Here is a 17,483-nt window from a genome sequence, read left to right on the forward strand (position 1 = left end):
GACAGAGGTGCTGCAACTGAGAGCTTCCTCTTCAGAACTCTTGCTCTCATTCAATGAAGTCCTCACAGACTTCCTTCTGGGTACATGAGCCAAGCACATGGGCTCCTGTCAACAGGACAATCGCCCGCAGCCATCGCCTTGCCCGGGGTGACCCAAAGTTCCTCCTGACCCTCCCCAGAGAGCTTAGTGGTCCAAGCCTCCACTTCCCATGTCTTGTTGCCTCACGCTCCCCTGGACAGGAAATTCAAGAGGCTGGACAGTTAGGGCAAGAATGCATTCCTTTCTGCAAGCCTTGCATTGCGGTTGGTGAACACCATATGCTTATTGGGCCATTATTCACATTCTGTGTGGGAAACAAGTGTGCAGGTGAAGCCACAGATCCGGAGAAGGCAAGGGCCATCCTCTCCCAAGCCATAACAGACCAGAGAGATCCAGAAAAGTTTGCCATTCAATATGGCTTAAACACAAATGACTCACTGGGTAGAGTGTTTTTTACGACGGCTGTGAGATGCCACCCCTGGCTGAGAACATTTGGCTTTTCAGGGGATGTCCAGGCTTTGCTTATGGACATGCCCTCTGATGGCACTCATCTCTGGAGACAAGGCAGACACTGCACTGGCAGCGCTTTAGGGACTCACGGGCTACAGCCAAGTCCTTGGTCCTCTCAGCTGCCTCCTGTCCCTAGTATGCCTTTCGTAGCTAAGGAAGGGGCTTTCAATTGCTCCAGGCCTTCCGCAGCCACCGAGCCGCACTAGTTTCATAACCCCTGAGCAGACAAGGGCGCGGTTAGTTCCGACCCTACAGGTCGGGTACCCAGAGGTTTGGTAAAGCCACACCGCCCACCCCCATGATCCGCCATCACCTCGACCACTGGCAACATTTTACTTCAGAAAGGTGGGTTCTCAAGATTGTCCGAAGGGACTACTCCTTCCCCTTTGAGACCATCTCTCCCTCCATGCCTCCATCCTTCGTCCGGCTGATGGAGTATCCGGTGGTGGTCGGAGCTCATCTGCGGGGGTCCGGTGCAGTCTTTCCCTATCTAGGCAACTGGCTGTTGAAGGCAGGTTCGCCCCGGGCTGTCATCTCCCACCTCTGGACTACGGCAGACCTTCGCGATTTGCTGGGGTTCAGTATCAACATGGCAAAGTCACACCTAACTCCCTCTGATTCTCCCTTTCATCTGAGCTGTTCTTGATACTGTGCAGGCTGGAACCTGTCACCCCGAGTGGCGAGTCCAGTATATTCAGACTATGATACTGATGTTTCAACCTCTATCCAGGATTACAGTGAGAATGACTCTGAGGCTACTGGGCCTAATGGCTTCCTGCATCCTGCTGGTGAGACATTCCAGATGGCATATGCAGGCTCTGTAGTGGGACATAGTTGGCGCAGCATCAGGAGAATTTCTCCAACATGGTCCAGATCTCGAAGGGAACTGCATGAGAAATGCAGTGGTGGCTGAGGAACCGCGATTGGGTCTGAGTTAGACCCCTCTTCCTTCCCCAACCAGATCTCAAAGTAGTGGCAGATACGGCACTTCTGGGATGAGGCCGCCATCTGGGAGAGATGGAGATCAAAAGACTCTTGTCTCCGGCGGAATCTGAACTCCACATCAAGATGCTGGAGCTCCGAGCGGCATTGAAAGCCTTTCTACCCTCCATTAAAGAAAGACTAGTTCAAGTGTTCAGACAACACCACCGGCATGTGGTACTGCAACAAACTGGGCAGAGTGGGGTCATGGACTCTTTGTCAAGAGGCCCTGAGTCTCTGGACATGGCTGGCACAGCAGGGGATATCCCTGGTAGTTCAACACCTGGCAGGTTCCCTGAACGCCAGGACAGACAAACTCAGCTGTTAATGCTTAGCGGATCACGAGTGGCATCTCTATCCGGAGGAAGTGCAAGGTCTCTTTCAGCAGTGGAGAGAGCCTGGGTTAGATCTGTTCGCCTCTGCAGAGAACGTGCAATGTCAGCTGTTTTGCTCGTTGAAGTTTCTAAGGCAGCTCTTGATCGAAGATGCTTTTTGTCTTGAGTGGAGCTCAGGCCCCCTGTACGCCTTTCCACCCATACCACTCCTGCCCAGAGTTCCCAAGAAGATCAGGAACGGCCGGGCCGAAGTCATCCTTGTGGCTCTGGACTGGGCACGGAGAGCATGGTATAACGAGCATCTGCAAATGTGCATTGATCCTCCGATTAGGCTGCTTCTTCAGGAGGATCTTCTGTCGTAGCTGCAGAGGAGGGTTCTCCACCAGAACCTGTCAACTTTATGCCTTCTTGCGTGAAGATTGAGCAGCAGCAGTTGATAGCTTTTGACCTTTCTCCCGACAGCTAAGATAGTGACATTCAAGCATTCACCATAAAGGAACCTTTCCTCCAATTCCAGTCAGACAGTGCAACACCTAGGACAAACCCTAAGTTTATACAAAAGGTCCCTTCATAGTTCCGCCTGAATGATCCAGTAATAATATATTCTTTCCAAATCCTCAAATCGTTGCTGAGAAGTCATTACATTCTTTAAATGTCAAAAGATGTCTCAAATTTTATTTATGTCACACACGAGAGGGTTCAAGGAAGAACTATGCTACATTATAGAAACTTCTATCCTATATGTCTTCCAAACTCATAATACCCACACAATATATAGGGTAGCACTAATAAAGAATAGTGAAAAAAGGGCACAACCAGGTTATGGATGAAAACCCTCACTCACCCGAGGGTGACATGCTTCATCATAGGGTTCCTCCAGCACACGGGGACCGCAAGGTACCCCGTGTGGGCTACAACTTTACCCAAGAGGGAAGGAGCAGGAATGCAAAGCACGTGTTGGTTCTACCAACTCGGTACGGTATGGAGGGGTAGAGTGCAAATAATAAAGTGAAAAGTGTATTAAAAAACTATCTACATAGAGGAACAACTTTATTCTTCCTTCCTATGTGGTAGTCAATTAAAATGCAAGTGAATATAGGATTATAGATAAATACCCTATCTAGTGATCAACATGTTTCTGCCCTAGTGACAATGTAGTTCAAGGCATTCATCAGGATCAAAAGACAGTCTGCTGTATCAGGTGTAAAAATCATAATGTGGTACTTAAGCCTCAATTTCTTGACCATCACGCGCATGTGTCGATCAATATGATAGGTCAGAAGGCTCTAAAGCATACTATGTATGTGTCAACTCAACCTGCTACAGAGTCTCACACCATGTCAGTTATGCTTCTAAAACTCATGGCGCTCTTTCAGAAACTCCCTCGAGAGTTCACTGACAGTGCACAGGCACACTCATCCAGATTCTAAATGTGTTCACGTCTAATGTCCAGGGATAGTGGTGTGTGTTTTCAATATTGTAACACAGCAGGAGCTCACTAATATTACTGCAAACAATCTCTGTGACATCCTTCCGCTTCTCATATGTGAGGCTCTGTTTTGATCTAAAAGAACTTTTTTATGGATGTTGCATGAAACTTAAACACAATATTTCTTTACAAAATGTCTGTAATATGTAGCAGACTCTTGCCCATCACCCAGATTAAAAATAGATTAAAGGAAAATAGCATTTAAAACAATCTGTTTAAGAATTTTTCAAGGTCATCAGGGCAAGGTCTGCAGAACAGAGCTGGCTCTATCAGGGGGCCCCCTGAAAGGCTAGGGCCCTGGGCCAGAACCCACTTTGCCCATGCTTTAAAACGTTTCTAAATCTATGAAAGATCCAATACCGGAGAAGAAAATGAATGACTTACTTGTAACTTAAAGACATGGTAGAACTACAGTTACAGGTATGTAAATCATTTTCTTTCATCCAGCATCCAGTTCCGCCTCCCAGTATTTTCTGAGCCTCAGAGATTCCCTAAGCAGGTGTAGCAAGGTGCCCACCCGTTCACATGCCCCCCTCCACCCCCTTTGCTTTCCATATGTGTACCCCTACAACTATCTGATCTGCATAACACCAGAGTCTCATTCAGGATGCCTGGTATTATTTCTTTAGGTTAGGGAATCCCAGCCCACCATCCTTGGGGGGTTTGTTGTAAGATATATTTCGCTTTTTTCTATCGCCACCTGTCCCATGTGAAGTTCTCGATGGCATCCTGCAAGCTCTTTAACCAGCCTTCTAAGGCCTTGAAAGCGAGGGCCCAGTGTGAGTGTACATTTTACAGGAAAACCATAAAATGCATACATAACATATATGAACCACTTAGAGGTGTCTCTGGCAACAAGTACACATTTAAATACACATGTATACATGATACAGAAGGCAATCTTTCGAACTTTTCAAGAGGTGGGGAATTTGCAGTAACAGTATCCATTACAAGAGTACTATGGTAAAGTATTTACTGCCTAATAATCTGTCTACTCACTCATTTCACCTTCAGCTGTCCTCTGCCCCTCTGAGAACTAATGGGTATTTTTCAGTCATTTTTCCCCAAATTCACTCTTCACCTAGATTCCCTATTAACTCTTAACCTGCGTGGAGCAGGGATATTAGGTGGAATTAACCTAAAGGAGGTAAGGTGGAACCTTATCACATTCAGCTAAAAAATGACACCTCCAAGACTGGAGTCCCCCTGGTGCCACATAACATCCATTCCTGGGATAAAAGACCCCCGCTGCAGTCTGACTCAGTAAAGACACTTGTTCATTACTCTTTGTCTGCACTGCAAGATGTTAAAAGATGTCAGTGTGCATGGAAACAAATGTATTATCGGAAACCCGTTATTGTCCACATCATCACATGCTCTACAAACTGAGTCAGAATGCTGCCAAAGGTAATGTGTTCATAAAATACAATTATTTATTGTTTCTTGTTTCAGGTTGCATGAGTTTGATGAGCAAGTTGCAGCAGTTCGGGAAGGGATGGCGCGAGTTGTCCCAGTTCCTATCCTTTCTCTCTTTACTGGATATGAATTGGAAACTATGGTAGGTAGCTTTGTTTCTTTTCTTATAATGATAGCAGACTGAGGGTGTCAAAGGATTTGGCCATGCCCCAGTCAAAACATGGCCTAATCAGTTTGCATATTGTAAAAGAATTATAAGAATTTGATACTTGAAGTGATTTTTAAAACTGACATTGACAGTTGTTCGATTCAACAATACTTCTTTTATTACCAAGGCAAAGGATGAAACGTAGCGACTGCATGTTAGAGTATAAACCTGCAAGGTCACTAATATTTCACCAGTAAGGGTCCCTTGCACTAAGGGAGGGGGGTGTTTTTTTATATATATATATATATATATATACACATACATACATACAAAGGTTAAATCACATTACAGTTAGGTATTGAAATGATTTAAAAAAGAACACTTAAAGAAATTTGGCAGTTGTAGCTCAGTGAACCAACTACAACTTGCGCCCCTGACATGGACTGCTTGTGCCCTCACAAATTACATCACTCATGACTTGGTAAATAACATCACATCGCAAATGACTTTTTTGTACTGGTATTCAGGTGCGTTAGTAACATAATATCTGTAGACATTACTGCAATCAGTGATTTATTAAACCTTTAATACCGTTCAAGAGTGTTTGGTCATTATTTAACTCAATGTGATGTACATACCTAATCTGACCTAGAATTGTAAGTCAATGGCTTCACATCTATGTTTTAGCCACTGATAAGGCTTTTTTGTAAAAATACCTTGCACATATTCTTGAAATGAGCAGAATGGCGTACACAATTACAACTCTTACAATCATTGTGCGACTCGACCGTTTGTGAGTCATTCATAGATTATACACTCTTCAACAATGTATAATGTCTCAGAATTTTCATTGAACGTTTTGGAAATAAATATCTGTACATTTGTAAATGTTCAGTTTATGGTAAAATTGCCTGTAGCACCAAAAGCCAACTCATTAATCTCAGCATGTGAACAGAAATCCATAGGTGAATATTAATTATTTTGGCAACAGGACTTTGGTTTTAGCCACAACCTATTTGTAGCATTTGTCTGCAACTCACACTAGTGATTCTGTGCCGGATTCAAGAATCCAAGTTTTGGGATTTGCGATTCCTGAAAAATATGTTAAATGATAAAAGCATTTTTATGCATTAAAGCTCTACTTGGCTAGCCACAACCTGTTGGGTGCATAACCTGGAGTGGGCTATGCCCTGTGGCCAACTCCTACTGCACCAGGTCTTTGGTCTTGCATAGCAAGGTTTACCGTCCACAATTGGCCAGCAGCCAACCACAAGCTGAGCATAGCCAAAGACCTAGAGCAGCAGAATTTACTGACCACAGAGGATTGGGCACATGGCCTAGCCGAAGGCTATGCCCTAAGGTCAAGCCCTGTTCTGCACAACTGATCGTTGCACACTGTTGGTGTTGGCCGTGAATAGGAGGCTAGGAGTATAGAACAGTCTGATGTGGTGTATGATCAAAACATTCAATGAAAAAAAACGAAGGTTTAGGTAAAGTTAAGGTTAAAATCTAAAACCCATTGAAATTCACCATTTATTGGTAGGTAAACTAACCATAACTTGCATACCCATCATGCACTGCTTATGACCTTATATATGGTATTACAAATGATATGTTTAATGACCTCATTGTTTACATAACTACCGGATGTGTACAGTTCTTGTGATGAATACTTCTAACCACAGATTCCTCACCTTAGATTACTCCCCAAGCAGCAGACCTTCACCAGTCAGTGCTATCAGTAAATCTCCTCATTGACTGTGCTCTACCTTGGAAGTGACGTAGTGGAGCCACATATAAGTGCCAGCCATCCATGCTGATGTCAGTTCTTTTCTTTTTGCGCCTCCTGACACAGAGCTCCGCTCCCGATTTCGTCAGGTATCAAACCATGCTGCAACTGTAGAAAACATATGTTGGTCATGGAATGAGGTTTGTCTCTGGTGCTTGTGCTCGGGACACCACTTGAAGTGTGAGCTCTTGCACCCAAAGGCAATCTGAGACCAAGATGCGAAGCTGTATGTTGCCAAACACAAGAAGTAGTCATGGGCCTCGTGTAAGTCCCACTCCAGCTCCTAGTTGATGGCACTGAATCACTCCGGCAAGAAGTCAGCTTTGTGGTTAAAGTCCTCTGGTAAGTCAAAATCGAAGTCCATAAACGGACATAAAAAAATGAAGCAGAACTCAACCCTATCCCACAACTCTCTATCTAAAGCGAAAGCTCAAGTGAGTCCCAGTGTTAGTCTCTTTTCAGATCGCCGGTTGTGGAGCTGATTCCACAGTTGGTCCCAGTGAGCCCTGAATACTCCTGGACCATGGGTGCTGAAGCAAATCAACGCATTTAAGGAGGCAATGATACACATATCTGAAAGAAACACGTTAGTTAGATTCCTCACCTTAGAATATCCCCAGGCGTCAGGCTGGGTCCGGAAAGATTTTTCGTCAGCAATACCCTTGCACGTCGCTAGGTGTCGTCTGCGGCTCCGCGTCTGTCGTCTGCGTCGTGATCGCCGGGATGACGTCGTCTGAGTACTTAGACGCCGCCCTCGCGTGCTGACGTCAGTTCTTTTTTCCGCGCCAGTAAGCGCCGATCCGGGAAGAGCATACCCTTTTAGTCACTTTTTGACTAAACGTTTTTGAACTCTTTTGGTTCCATTCTTGTCGACATCGACTCTGGTGCCGGTAGGGATGCCTGGCTTTAAGGCTTGTGACTCCTGTCACCGACTGATGCCGGTCACGGACCACCACTGCCGGTGCCTCTATTGCCTTGGACCCGACCACGACGCCGAGTCATGCCTCGACTGCCGGGCCTTGACTTCGAAAGCTAGGCGGGAGCGGTCCCGCAAGCTACTCGAGTACCGGCAGTCGGCTCCGCGCCGCTCAAGGTCCCGGTCGAGGAGGAGGCCGAGGGACCGGTCGCGGAGCCGCAGCCACCACCGCTCGTCAGGGTCCAAGTCTTCGAAATCTGGTAAGTCGAAGCACAGCAAGAAGTCGAAGAAGCTACATCGCTCTTCTAACTCCCCTCGCCGGCCGCGCGACTCGGCTGAGGGTTCGGGTGGCACCACCCGCGCGGCTCCGTCGGAGCGGCAGGGGTCCCGTCCGTCCCCATACCCTCCGGTCCCTGGGACTGTCATGACTCCGGAGGTCAGTGCTTGCCGGCATGCCTTCGGGCCCCGCAGGCTCCACTGGGAGGCCTAGTGAGCCGGCGGCTCCAGCCCCGGCGCAATCGTCGACTCCACTCCCAACGCAGTTCCCCGGGGGATCCAGGCCTGAATCCCAGTCGGCGCCGGTCGAACTCACGACCCATCCGCCGGCGCCAACTCCTCCGGTGTCACCCCCAGCAACGTCCCCGGACGACGCCGTTCCCCAGTTTAGTCCCGGTCCGCGCCCGGCGTCGGAGCGGCGCTGTCCGGCGCCGCACCCGACACCGATGGGTGGCAATTTCATCTTCCGTCCGGCTCCGATCATTCCACCTGTATACCAGGAATTGGATGACGGTGACGACTGGGAGGGGTCTGAGGACCCTCTGGCCCGGCAAGGCCAGTTATCTCAGGACTGGGCAGACGAGCTGGGGGATGCCAGTGGTCTTGACACCTCCCTTGACATTGCCTTCATCTCTCCTCTGACCGTGGCTTCGGAGGAAGGTGCTGCATTTTCTGTGGTGCTGCGCAAGGCGGCCGAAGCCCTTGGGCTAGAACTGCCTGCTGTGGCCGTGAGGACGAACCTCCTCACCGAAGTGCTTCAACCGTCAGCAAGCTCCTTGGAGCCTCTGCTGCAGTTCAATGAAGCACTCATTGACGTTCTGAAGGGCACCTGGTCCAAGCCCTCCACAGTTCCTCCTGTGGACCGGAACGTGGCCCGGCGCCACCGCCCTGCACCGGACGACCCCAGTTTTCTGTCCTAACACCCCATGCCCGAGAGCCTGGTTATCCAGGCCTCTACCTCCCAGACTTCCTTCCCGTCCGCTCCCCCGGATCGGGAACCCAAAAGACTAGAACAGTTTAGGAAGAAGCTGTTTGAGGTTGCGGTCTATCAACACCGCGTGTCTTTTGGACCATTACTCCCACTCCCTGTGGGATAAGGTGGAGGACGTGCTGCCCCAGTGTCCGGAGGAGGCCCGGACACGACTCGCCCAGGGTCTTGCCAAGGGGCGGGATGCGGCACGGCATGCAATCCGATGTGGACTGGACACAACGGACTCGCTAGGCAGGGCAGTGTCGACCACGGTGGCGCTTCGTCGCCACGCCTGGCTGCAGTCCATGAGTTTTTCCGGGGATGTCCAGAGCACCCTCTTGGACATGCCCTTCGATGGCAGTCGCCTTTTTGGCGACAAAGTGGATAGTGCGCTGGAGCGCTATAAGGACTCCAGGGCTATGGCCAAATCCTTGGGCCTTTCGGCCCCGTGCCCGCAAACTTCCGCTTTTCGTCTCTTTTGTGGCCAAGGAAGGGGCGCCCCCTCACGTCCAACTAGCCACAGGCCGCAGAATCAACCTCCACGCGGTCGCGGACGTGGATTCCACCGAGGCGTTACAGGGGGACAACGTGCCGGTCCGTCCACATCTACCCCAGCAGCATCCGCCTCAAAGCCCTCCTAGTCCGAGCTTTAAGGCCCATTCCATGCCAGTGGGAGGCAGAGTTCGCCATCACCTGCTCCACTGGCGCATCATCACATCGGACAGGTGGGTGCTGCAAATCGTCCGAAGGGGCTACTCCCTCCCCTTCGAGGCGACCCCTCCAGCAATGCCACTGCAGTACCACCGCATGTCGGGGGATCACTTGCAACTTCTGCAGGAGAAAGTTACGGCCCACTTGGCCAAGGGGGCCATCGAGCGCGTTCCTGGTCCAGAAGTAGGTCGTGGTTGTTATTCCCACTTCTTTCTGGTTCCCAAGAAGGGCAAAGGGGGCCTGCGCCCTATCTTGGACCTCAGGAGCGTCAACACCTTCCTCCGGAAGGAGAAGTTCAAGATGCTCACTGTAGCTCAGATTCTGGCTGCCCTAGACCCTGGAGACTGGATGGTAACATTGGACTTGCAGGACTCTTATTTCCACATCCCCGTCCTGCCGGCCCACCGGCGTTACCTGCGGTTCACGGTGGGCCAGGAGCATTTTCAGTTTACCGTGCTCCCCTTCGGCCTCACCAGTGCCCCTCGGGTGTTCACGAAAGTGATGGCGGTGATCGCAGCTCATCTGCGCAGATTAGGGGTTCCAGTCTTCCCCTAGCTAGACGACTGGTTGTTGAAGGCGGGCTCGCCCCAGGAGGTAGTCTCCCACCTCCAGACTACGGCCGACCTCTTGCATTTGCTGGGGTTCTCCATCAATGTGCCGAAGTCGCATCTGAGTCCCTCCCAGCAGATCCTCTTCATCGGAGCGGTTCTGGACTCGGCGCAGTTCCGGGCCTATCCTCCGGAACAGCGGGTCCGGGATATTCAGGCTCTGATTCCCATCTTTCGGCCTCTATCCCGGGTTTCGGTCAGGTTGGTTCTGCGGCTTCTGGGTCTGATGGCCTCCTGCATCCTGTTGGTGCATCACACCAGATGGCGAATGCGGGTTCTGCAGTGGGACCTGAAGTTTCAGTGGGCCCAGCATCGGGGCAACCTGTCCGACCACGTCCTGATCTCAGAGGGCACTGCGAGACAGTTGCGGTGGTGGCTCACGGACCGCGATTGGGTCAGTGGCAGATCCCTCTCCCTACCCCAACCGGAGCACGTAGTGGTGACGGATGCGTCCCTCCTGGGATGGGGGGGGGGGGCCACATGGGAGAGGCAGAGATCAGAGGCCTCTGTTCTCCGTCGGAGTCCCGGCTCCATATCAACCTTCTGGAGCTGAGGGCGATCCGACTTGTACTGAAGGCATTCCTTCCCTCTGTCCGGGGAAGTGTAGTGCAGGTGTTCACGGACAACACCACCGCCATATGGTCTTGCAACAAACAAGGCGGGGTGGGGTCGTGGACCCTTTGTCAGGAGGCTCTGCGCCTCTGGACATGGCTGGAACATCAGGGCATCACCCTGGTGGTTCAACATCTGGCGGGTTCTCTGAACGCCAGAGCAGACAAACTCAGCCGCCGGTGCATGATGGATCACGTATGGCGTCTAAACTCGGCCTCTTTCAGCAGTGGGGATAGCCTTGGTTAGATCTATTCGCCACATAAGAGAACGCGCAATGTCAGCAGTTCTGCGCGTTGGAGTTTCCAAGGCGGCACTCGCTCGGGGACGCCTTTCGTCGCGAGTGGAGTTGCGGACTGTTGTACGCCTTTCCGCCTATACCACTTCTGCCCAGAGTGCTGAAGTAGATCAGGCGCGACCGGGCCCAAGTCATCTTGGTGGCTCCGGATTGGGCACGAAGGTACTGGTATCCCGAGCTACCCAGTCTGTCGATCGATCCCATGATACGACTGCCTCTTCAGGAGGACCTTCTGTCGCAGCAGCAGGGGACGGTCCTCCACCCGAACCTGTCCAGCCTCCACCTCCATGCGTGGAGTTTGAGCGGCGGCAGTTGATGCCATTTGACTTGCCTCCTGAAGTCTGTAATGTTATTCTGGCAGCCAGGCGTCCCTCCACAAAATCCGTATACGCCTGCAGGTGGAACAAATTTGTGGCATGGTGCACAGCAAAGGCTGTGGATCCCCTTTCCGCCCCTCTTTCTGAGGTTCTCTTTCTTCTTTCCCTGGCCCAGCAGGGCTCTGCTCTGGGCACTCTCAAGGGATACCTTTCAGCTATTTCTGCTTTTCTACGGCTTCCTGATCAGCCTTCTCTTTTCAAATCCCCTGTTGTTTCTCGATTCTTTAAGGGCATTACTCACATGTTTCCTCCTGTCCCTCTCGTAATGCCTCAGTGGGATTTGAACCTTGTTTTGACCTTTCTGATGTGCGCTCCCTCCAGGCTCCAGGCTCTCCCTTCTAAGCCTCCTTTCCTTTCTGTTCATCCAGACAAAGTTGTTCTCAGGACTCGTCCTTCCTTTCTCCCTAAGGTGGTAACTGCCTTTCACATCGGCCAGTCTGTTACACTGCCCACCTTCTTTCCGCCTCCGCATCCCTCGAAAGAGGAAGAGAGGCTCCACCGTCTGGACCCAAAACGGGCGCTGTCCTTCTATCTGGACCGCACCAAACAGTTCCGGACGACCAACTCTTTATTGGCTACGTGGGCGCTAAGAAGGAGCGGGCGGTGCACAAGCGAACCATCTCTCGGTGGGTTGTTTTGTGTATCAAGGCCTGTTATTCCTTAGCTAAAAAGGAACCTCCTGTAGGGCTGAGGGCCCATTCCACTCGGGCCACAGCGGCGACCACTGCCCTGGGCCGGGGAGTCCCTTTGCAGGACATCTGTCAGGCTGCAACGTGGGCCTCGCTGCACACGTTTGCCAAACACTATTGCCTGGACAACCAAGTCCGGAGAGACAGCTTCTTTGCCATTCTGTTCTCCAGGACTTTCTGGTGTGATCTTGGTTCGCAGACCCACCACCGGAGTTGGTATTCCTGGGGTATCTATTCTAAGGTGAGGAATCTAACGAACGTGTTTCTTTCAGATGAACAAGTTACTTACCTTCGGTAACGATATATCTGTAAGAAATATTAGTTAGTTAGATTCCTCACCGACCCACCCATCTTCCCCGTTCTGCGAACCGATATCTAGGGTTGAGGTCATCCCTTTCAGGGCCCTAAAAGTTTTTTGCCACCAGTGTCCGTCTCTTACATGGCTCTGCATTCCTGGTGCGGAAAGCTATGTACAAGAACTGACGTCAGCGCGCGAGGGCGTTGTCTAAGTACTCTGTCATCCCGGCGATCACGACGCCGACGACGGACGCGGAGCCACAGACGACGCCTAGCGACGCGCAAGGTTATTGCTGATGAAAAATCTTTCCGGATCCAGCCTGACGCCTGGGAATATTCTAAGTTAAGTAACTTGTTCATTAGGCGTTCTTCTGGCTTCCTCTAGGATGCCTTCAGGCCCCAAGCATCTGCAGGGGCCCTCGGTCAGGTTACTGCCAGGGGATCCATCCTCACCGCTGTCTGATTCCCTCGTACCTGTTATAGGCTTCATACTGTACATATTATCACCCCAGGTCCACAACTACACCGGTTCCTCCCTCATCGATGCTGGTACCACAGCAGGAGGAGGACCCTGTGCTGTTTCTGATCCCAAATCGATTAAAGCCCCAGCCTGTCTGATGGCAATCTATGAACTTACATAGAGCCTGACAATGATCCTACAATTCTGCTGGGGGGATGCACCATCAGAGTCTCCATTATCATTTCGTCTCAGATTCTGACCAGTGCCTACCATCACTCAGAAAGTTACCTCGCGCATTCAGGAAATTCCAAGGGTATTCTAGTGGGGGTGACATACTGGCTTTTGCCGGTGGGTTTGCCACAGTCAGTCATAGACCGTCTCCAGACAATGGCAAACCTACTGATATCATTGAGGTTCACGATTGAGCCGAAGTCATACCTGACTCATTCAAAGAAGCTTCCTTTTGCAGGAGCTGACGCAGTTCAAGACCTTCCCTCCATTGCAACGAGTCCAGGGCAGTCGGGCTACGAACCTGATGTTTTAGCCTCTGTCCTTGATCTTAGTGAGAGCAGCTGTGAGAGTTTTACCCTGTTAGCCTCCTGCATCATTCTTGCGGGCTATGCCAGGTGGCACATGTAGGTTCTGCAGTGGAATCTAAAGTCCCAGTGGGTCCAGCACCAAGGCAACCTGTCAGATATCATCCAGGTTTCTGGGGTGACAGCTGGCAATCTTCAGTGGTGGTTGTTGGGCAGCACTTGGTCCAGCAGCAGTCCTCTCTGCATTCTCCACCCAGAGCTGACAGTAGGAATGAATGTGTCATTATTATGTTGGGGACGTCATCTGGGGGAGGTAAAGATCAGAAGTCTCTGGTGGAAACTTAGCTCCATATTAATTTATTGGAGTTGAGGGCCATTGGTCTGCCGCTGAAGGTCTTCCTGCCATCCATCAAGGGGAAACTGGTAAAGGATTGCATGGATAACACCACCATGTGGTATTGCAGCAAACAAGGCTAAGTGGGGTCCTGTGCCAAGAAGCTCTGCGCTTCTGGAGCTGGCTGGAGAGTCAGGATGTATCCCGATTGTGAACCACATTGTGGGATCCTTAAATTCCAGAACAGATTAACTCCGCTGGCGGCGCCTGGTAAATCACAAATGGTGTCTGCATTCAGAGGTGGCACAGAGCATCTTTCAACAGTGGACGAAAACCAGGCTAGATCTTTTCCAACTGTTAAATATGCAATGTCAAAACACATTGGAGGTCCTGCAAAAACTCTCACTGCGAGATGCGTTCCTGCTGGAGTGAACACTGGACTCCTGTAGTTCTTATCGCTGTTGCCTCTCTTGCCCTAAGTGGGTGGCACCATACCCAAGTCATCCCAGTGGCACTGGATTGGGTCTGGAGAGTGTGGTACCCAGAACGTGTCTGCACAAGCAGCTGTCTCCTGAATTAGTTTCCACTCCTGGAGGATCTTATGTCGCAAGAGCAGGGTTCTGCATTTGAACATGCGCAATCTGCATCTCCATTCGGAGAGTACGAGCGTTCAATCTACCACCTGAGATTGTGGATGTCATCTTTGCTGTCAAGCATCCATCTATGAAGCCCATTTACACCAGGCCCTGGGACTGTCTTGGAACGTGGTGTGTAGTCTACAAAACGGACCCTTTGCAAGCCAAACTGTGGGATGTTTTATTGTTTGTTTTGTCTTTGGCCCTACGAAGCCTTGCACAGGGTACAATTATAGGTTATTTGTTAGCCCTTTCAGCCTTTTTGCATTTGCCAGACAAACCATTTTTGTTTAAATAACCTGTTGTGATGCAGATTCTAAAATGTTCAATATACATATTCTCTCCCAACTTGTTTGTGATGACACAGTGGGACTTTAACTTGTTCTTGAGGTTTCTCATATATACTCTTTTTGAGCCAATGCACAGCCGCTAATCCAGTCTAGTTCCTGTGGAAAATTCTGAAGGTGAGGAATCTGCTGCTAGAGTACCAACCAGAAAGAGTGTTACCAAAGGTAAGTAACTTAATCACCGTTCCTCATATCTGATAGAGACTACTAGCCGCAGATTCCTTCACGTAGAATTATCCCCAGGCGTGAGACTGGATCCGGAAACTTTTTTTGCCACAGCATCCCTGCTCGCCGGGGGCGGGGTGACATCACGCGACTCCGCCCAGGCATCTTCCGCGTACGTGACGTCAGCGAGGTCATACAAGACCCGCCCCGACACGCCTACAGCGCGGAACAACCAGATAAAAAACTGTGGAAGCATGGGAACAGTGTGTGAAGAGCAGAAAGATTGGACCGAAACGGTGACTAACACTACTACCAGAGTAGTGCCAACACCGCAGAACCCTAGGACCATCGTGTGGACGATTAGCTTTTTGTGGGGTTCTCTATAGCAAAGAAAGAAAGGGAAGGCTGTGCATAAGATACCCTATCAAGGAGAATAGTCCTCTTCATTAAGATCTGCTACGGACTGGCTAAGGAGCAGCCCCCGAAGGTCTGAGAACCTACTCCACCAGGGCTAAGGCTGCTACCACTTTGTTGGCATCTAGAGAGCCTGTCCTTGGCATCTGCCAGGCTGAAACTTGGGCGTCAGTGCATATGTTCACGAAGCACTAATGCCTTGACAGCCAGGTCAGATGGGAAGGACTTTTTGCCTGCTCGGTCCGGAAATAATTTTTGGTCTGAGTCCACTCCACAGACCCCCCATCTAGGGAGGCACTGTTTTGGTGTCTATTCTAAGGTGAGGAATCTAAAGTAAGAAGTATCCATCAGAAGAACAAGTTACTTACCTTCAGTAACTCTTTTCCTGGTGGATGCTCTATCTTACTGCAGATTTCTCACTTCCCTCCTACCTCTCCGTTCTCTGAAGTGGCCTCTTTTTAACATCTAAAAAGGTTCCAAGTTAGGGATCTGCACAGTGATACTAACAATTGTTTACACTGCATTTGAGGGTGCAGAAAGAAACAAGCAAGAAACTGACATCATCCTGCAGAGTTGATACTTATATGTAGCTCAACTGCATCACTTCTGTTGTAGAATTGAATCAATCCAAAGCCGCATGACTCCACCTATGGCATGAGGAAGCATTGTTGGTGAAAGTTTTCTGGATCCAGTCTGGTATCTGTGGAGAATTCTAAGGTGAGGAATCCGTGGTTAGATAGAGTGTCCATCAGAAAGAGTGTTACCAAAGGTAAGTAACTTGTTCTTTTGATGTCCTTAATAGGGAGCTATAATGGGGCATATGGGGAAGTGTTTTTCTTCCACTACCATCCGCGCAGTGTATATCTATATAAAACTGGCATATTTACAGATTTCATTATCACCATTTGAAAATTGTAAGAAATTTAGGGTTGAATACTGATCTTGTGAAATGTTTGTGTTTTAGGTATGTGGAAGTCCTGACATCCCACTTCATCTTCTGAAATCTGTAGCCACATACAAAGGTGTTGAGCCTACTGCTTCTCTAATCCAGTGGTTTTGGGAGGTGATGGAATCATTCTCCAACACTGAGCGCTCTCTCTTCCTGCGGTTTGTCTGGGGCAGGACAAGGCTTCCCAGGACAATTGCTGACTTCAGAGGTCGCGACTTTGTAGTTCAGGTAATATGTTAATTCATTTACTTCCTCCTTTAAACTAGTTATGTGTGAAATTCATGTAATTGGCTTTAGCGTAATTCCGTGAAAGTGACCCAAATTGATGCGTGATTACGCGAAATGCAATACTGGCAACTGCTGCTGTATTTTAAGGTGAAATGTATCCTGGCGTATACGTTGGAAGGGAGGACGTAGTTTGCACAGAAAAAAATAGTGAAAATAAAACCAGAAGGAATGCAAATAAAAGCCACTCGCACTATGTTGTTTGTGTAGCTCCTGTTCATTTGTGGTAAATCTTTACTGTGAATGGTATGTAAACACACAATAGGGCGCAATAGGGTCATTTCAGGAAATTGCATAACGAGTAATGCATATTTATGCGAATTATGCCATCATAACGCAAATTTCGCCCAGGCCTACTTTATACTTGTATCACCAAAAATAATCATGATCCATACATTGGTATCTTACTGAGCGAAAATTTGCACTTATTTTAGAACTGTAATTGTATGGCAGATTCTGTTAAGTTAATTTCAAAATAATGTTCGTTGGAATGGAAATTGCTCAGTGTCGTAGAGAAATGCCACAGATGTTTAACGAACCAGACCCTGTGTCTCCTGATTATTACTTTTTGAAGCACATGGTATGGATATTCTCTTTCTGATTTGTAATGTTTAACAATTCCTTCTTCTTATTCTGAGACTTTGGGCGTGTTTTTTTCCAGCAGTGAGCCTGGCTAAATACCTTTCAGGCTGTCATTGTCACCAATGTCGGAGACATCCACATTTGACAAATATTAATCATAATCTATTTTTCTAATACGTCATTCCTGCTATAACCTCAGTTACGGGAACGCGTTACCTACTTGAATGTAGGCAGCCAAGGTACATAGTCTATTAAGGAACGATTTCGGTCTCTTTTGTGATAGTGATTTCCACCATTTTGAATAGCCGTGCTTGTTGG

General features: G+C 49.2%; 1 protein-coding gene across 1 annotated transcript in view; it reads left to right on the forward strand.

Moving 5' to 3' along the window:
- The window catches only part of LOC146805589 (E3 ubiquitin-protein ligase HERC2-like), a 1,563,844-nt gene that overhangs the window by 1,542,292 nt on the left and 4,069 nt on the right, over positions 1-17,483 (forward strand). Inside the window, 2 exon segments of the mRNA XM_085622871.1 lie at positions 4,807-4,912; positions 16,314-16,526. Coding sequence (XP_085478997.1) covers positions 4,807-4,912; positions 16,314-16,526 — 319 coding nt within the window.

This window comes from Triturus cristatus, chromosome 8 (assembly GCF_964204655.1).
Source record: "Triturus cristatus chromosome 8, aTriCri1.1, whole genome shotgun sequence".
In the NCBI taxonomy this organism is placed as follows: domain Eukaryota; kingdom Metazoa; phylum Chordata; class Amphibia; order Caudata; family Salamandridae; genus Triturus; species Triturus cristatus.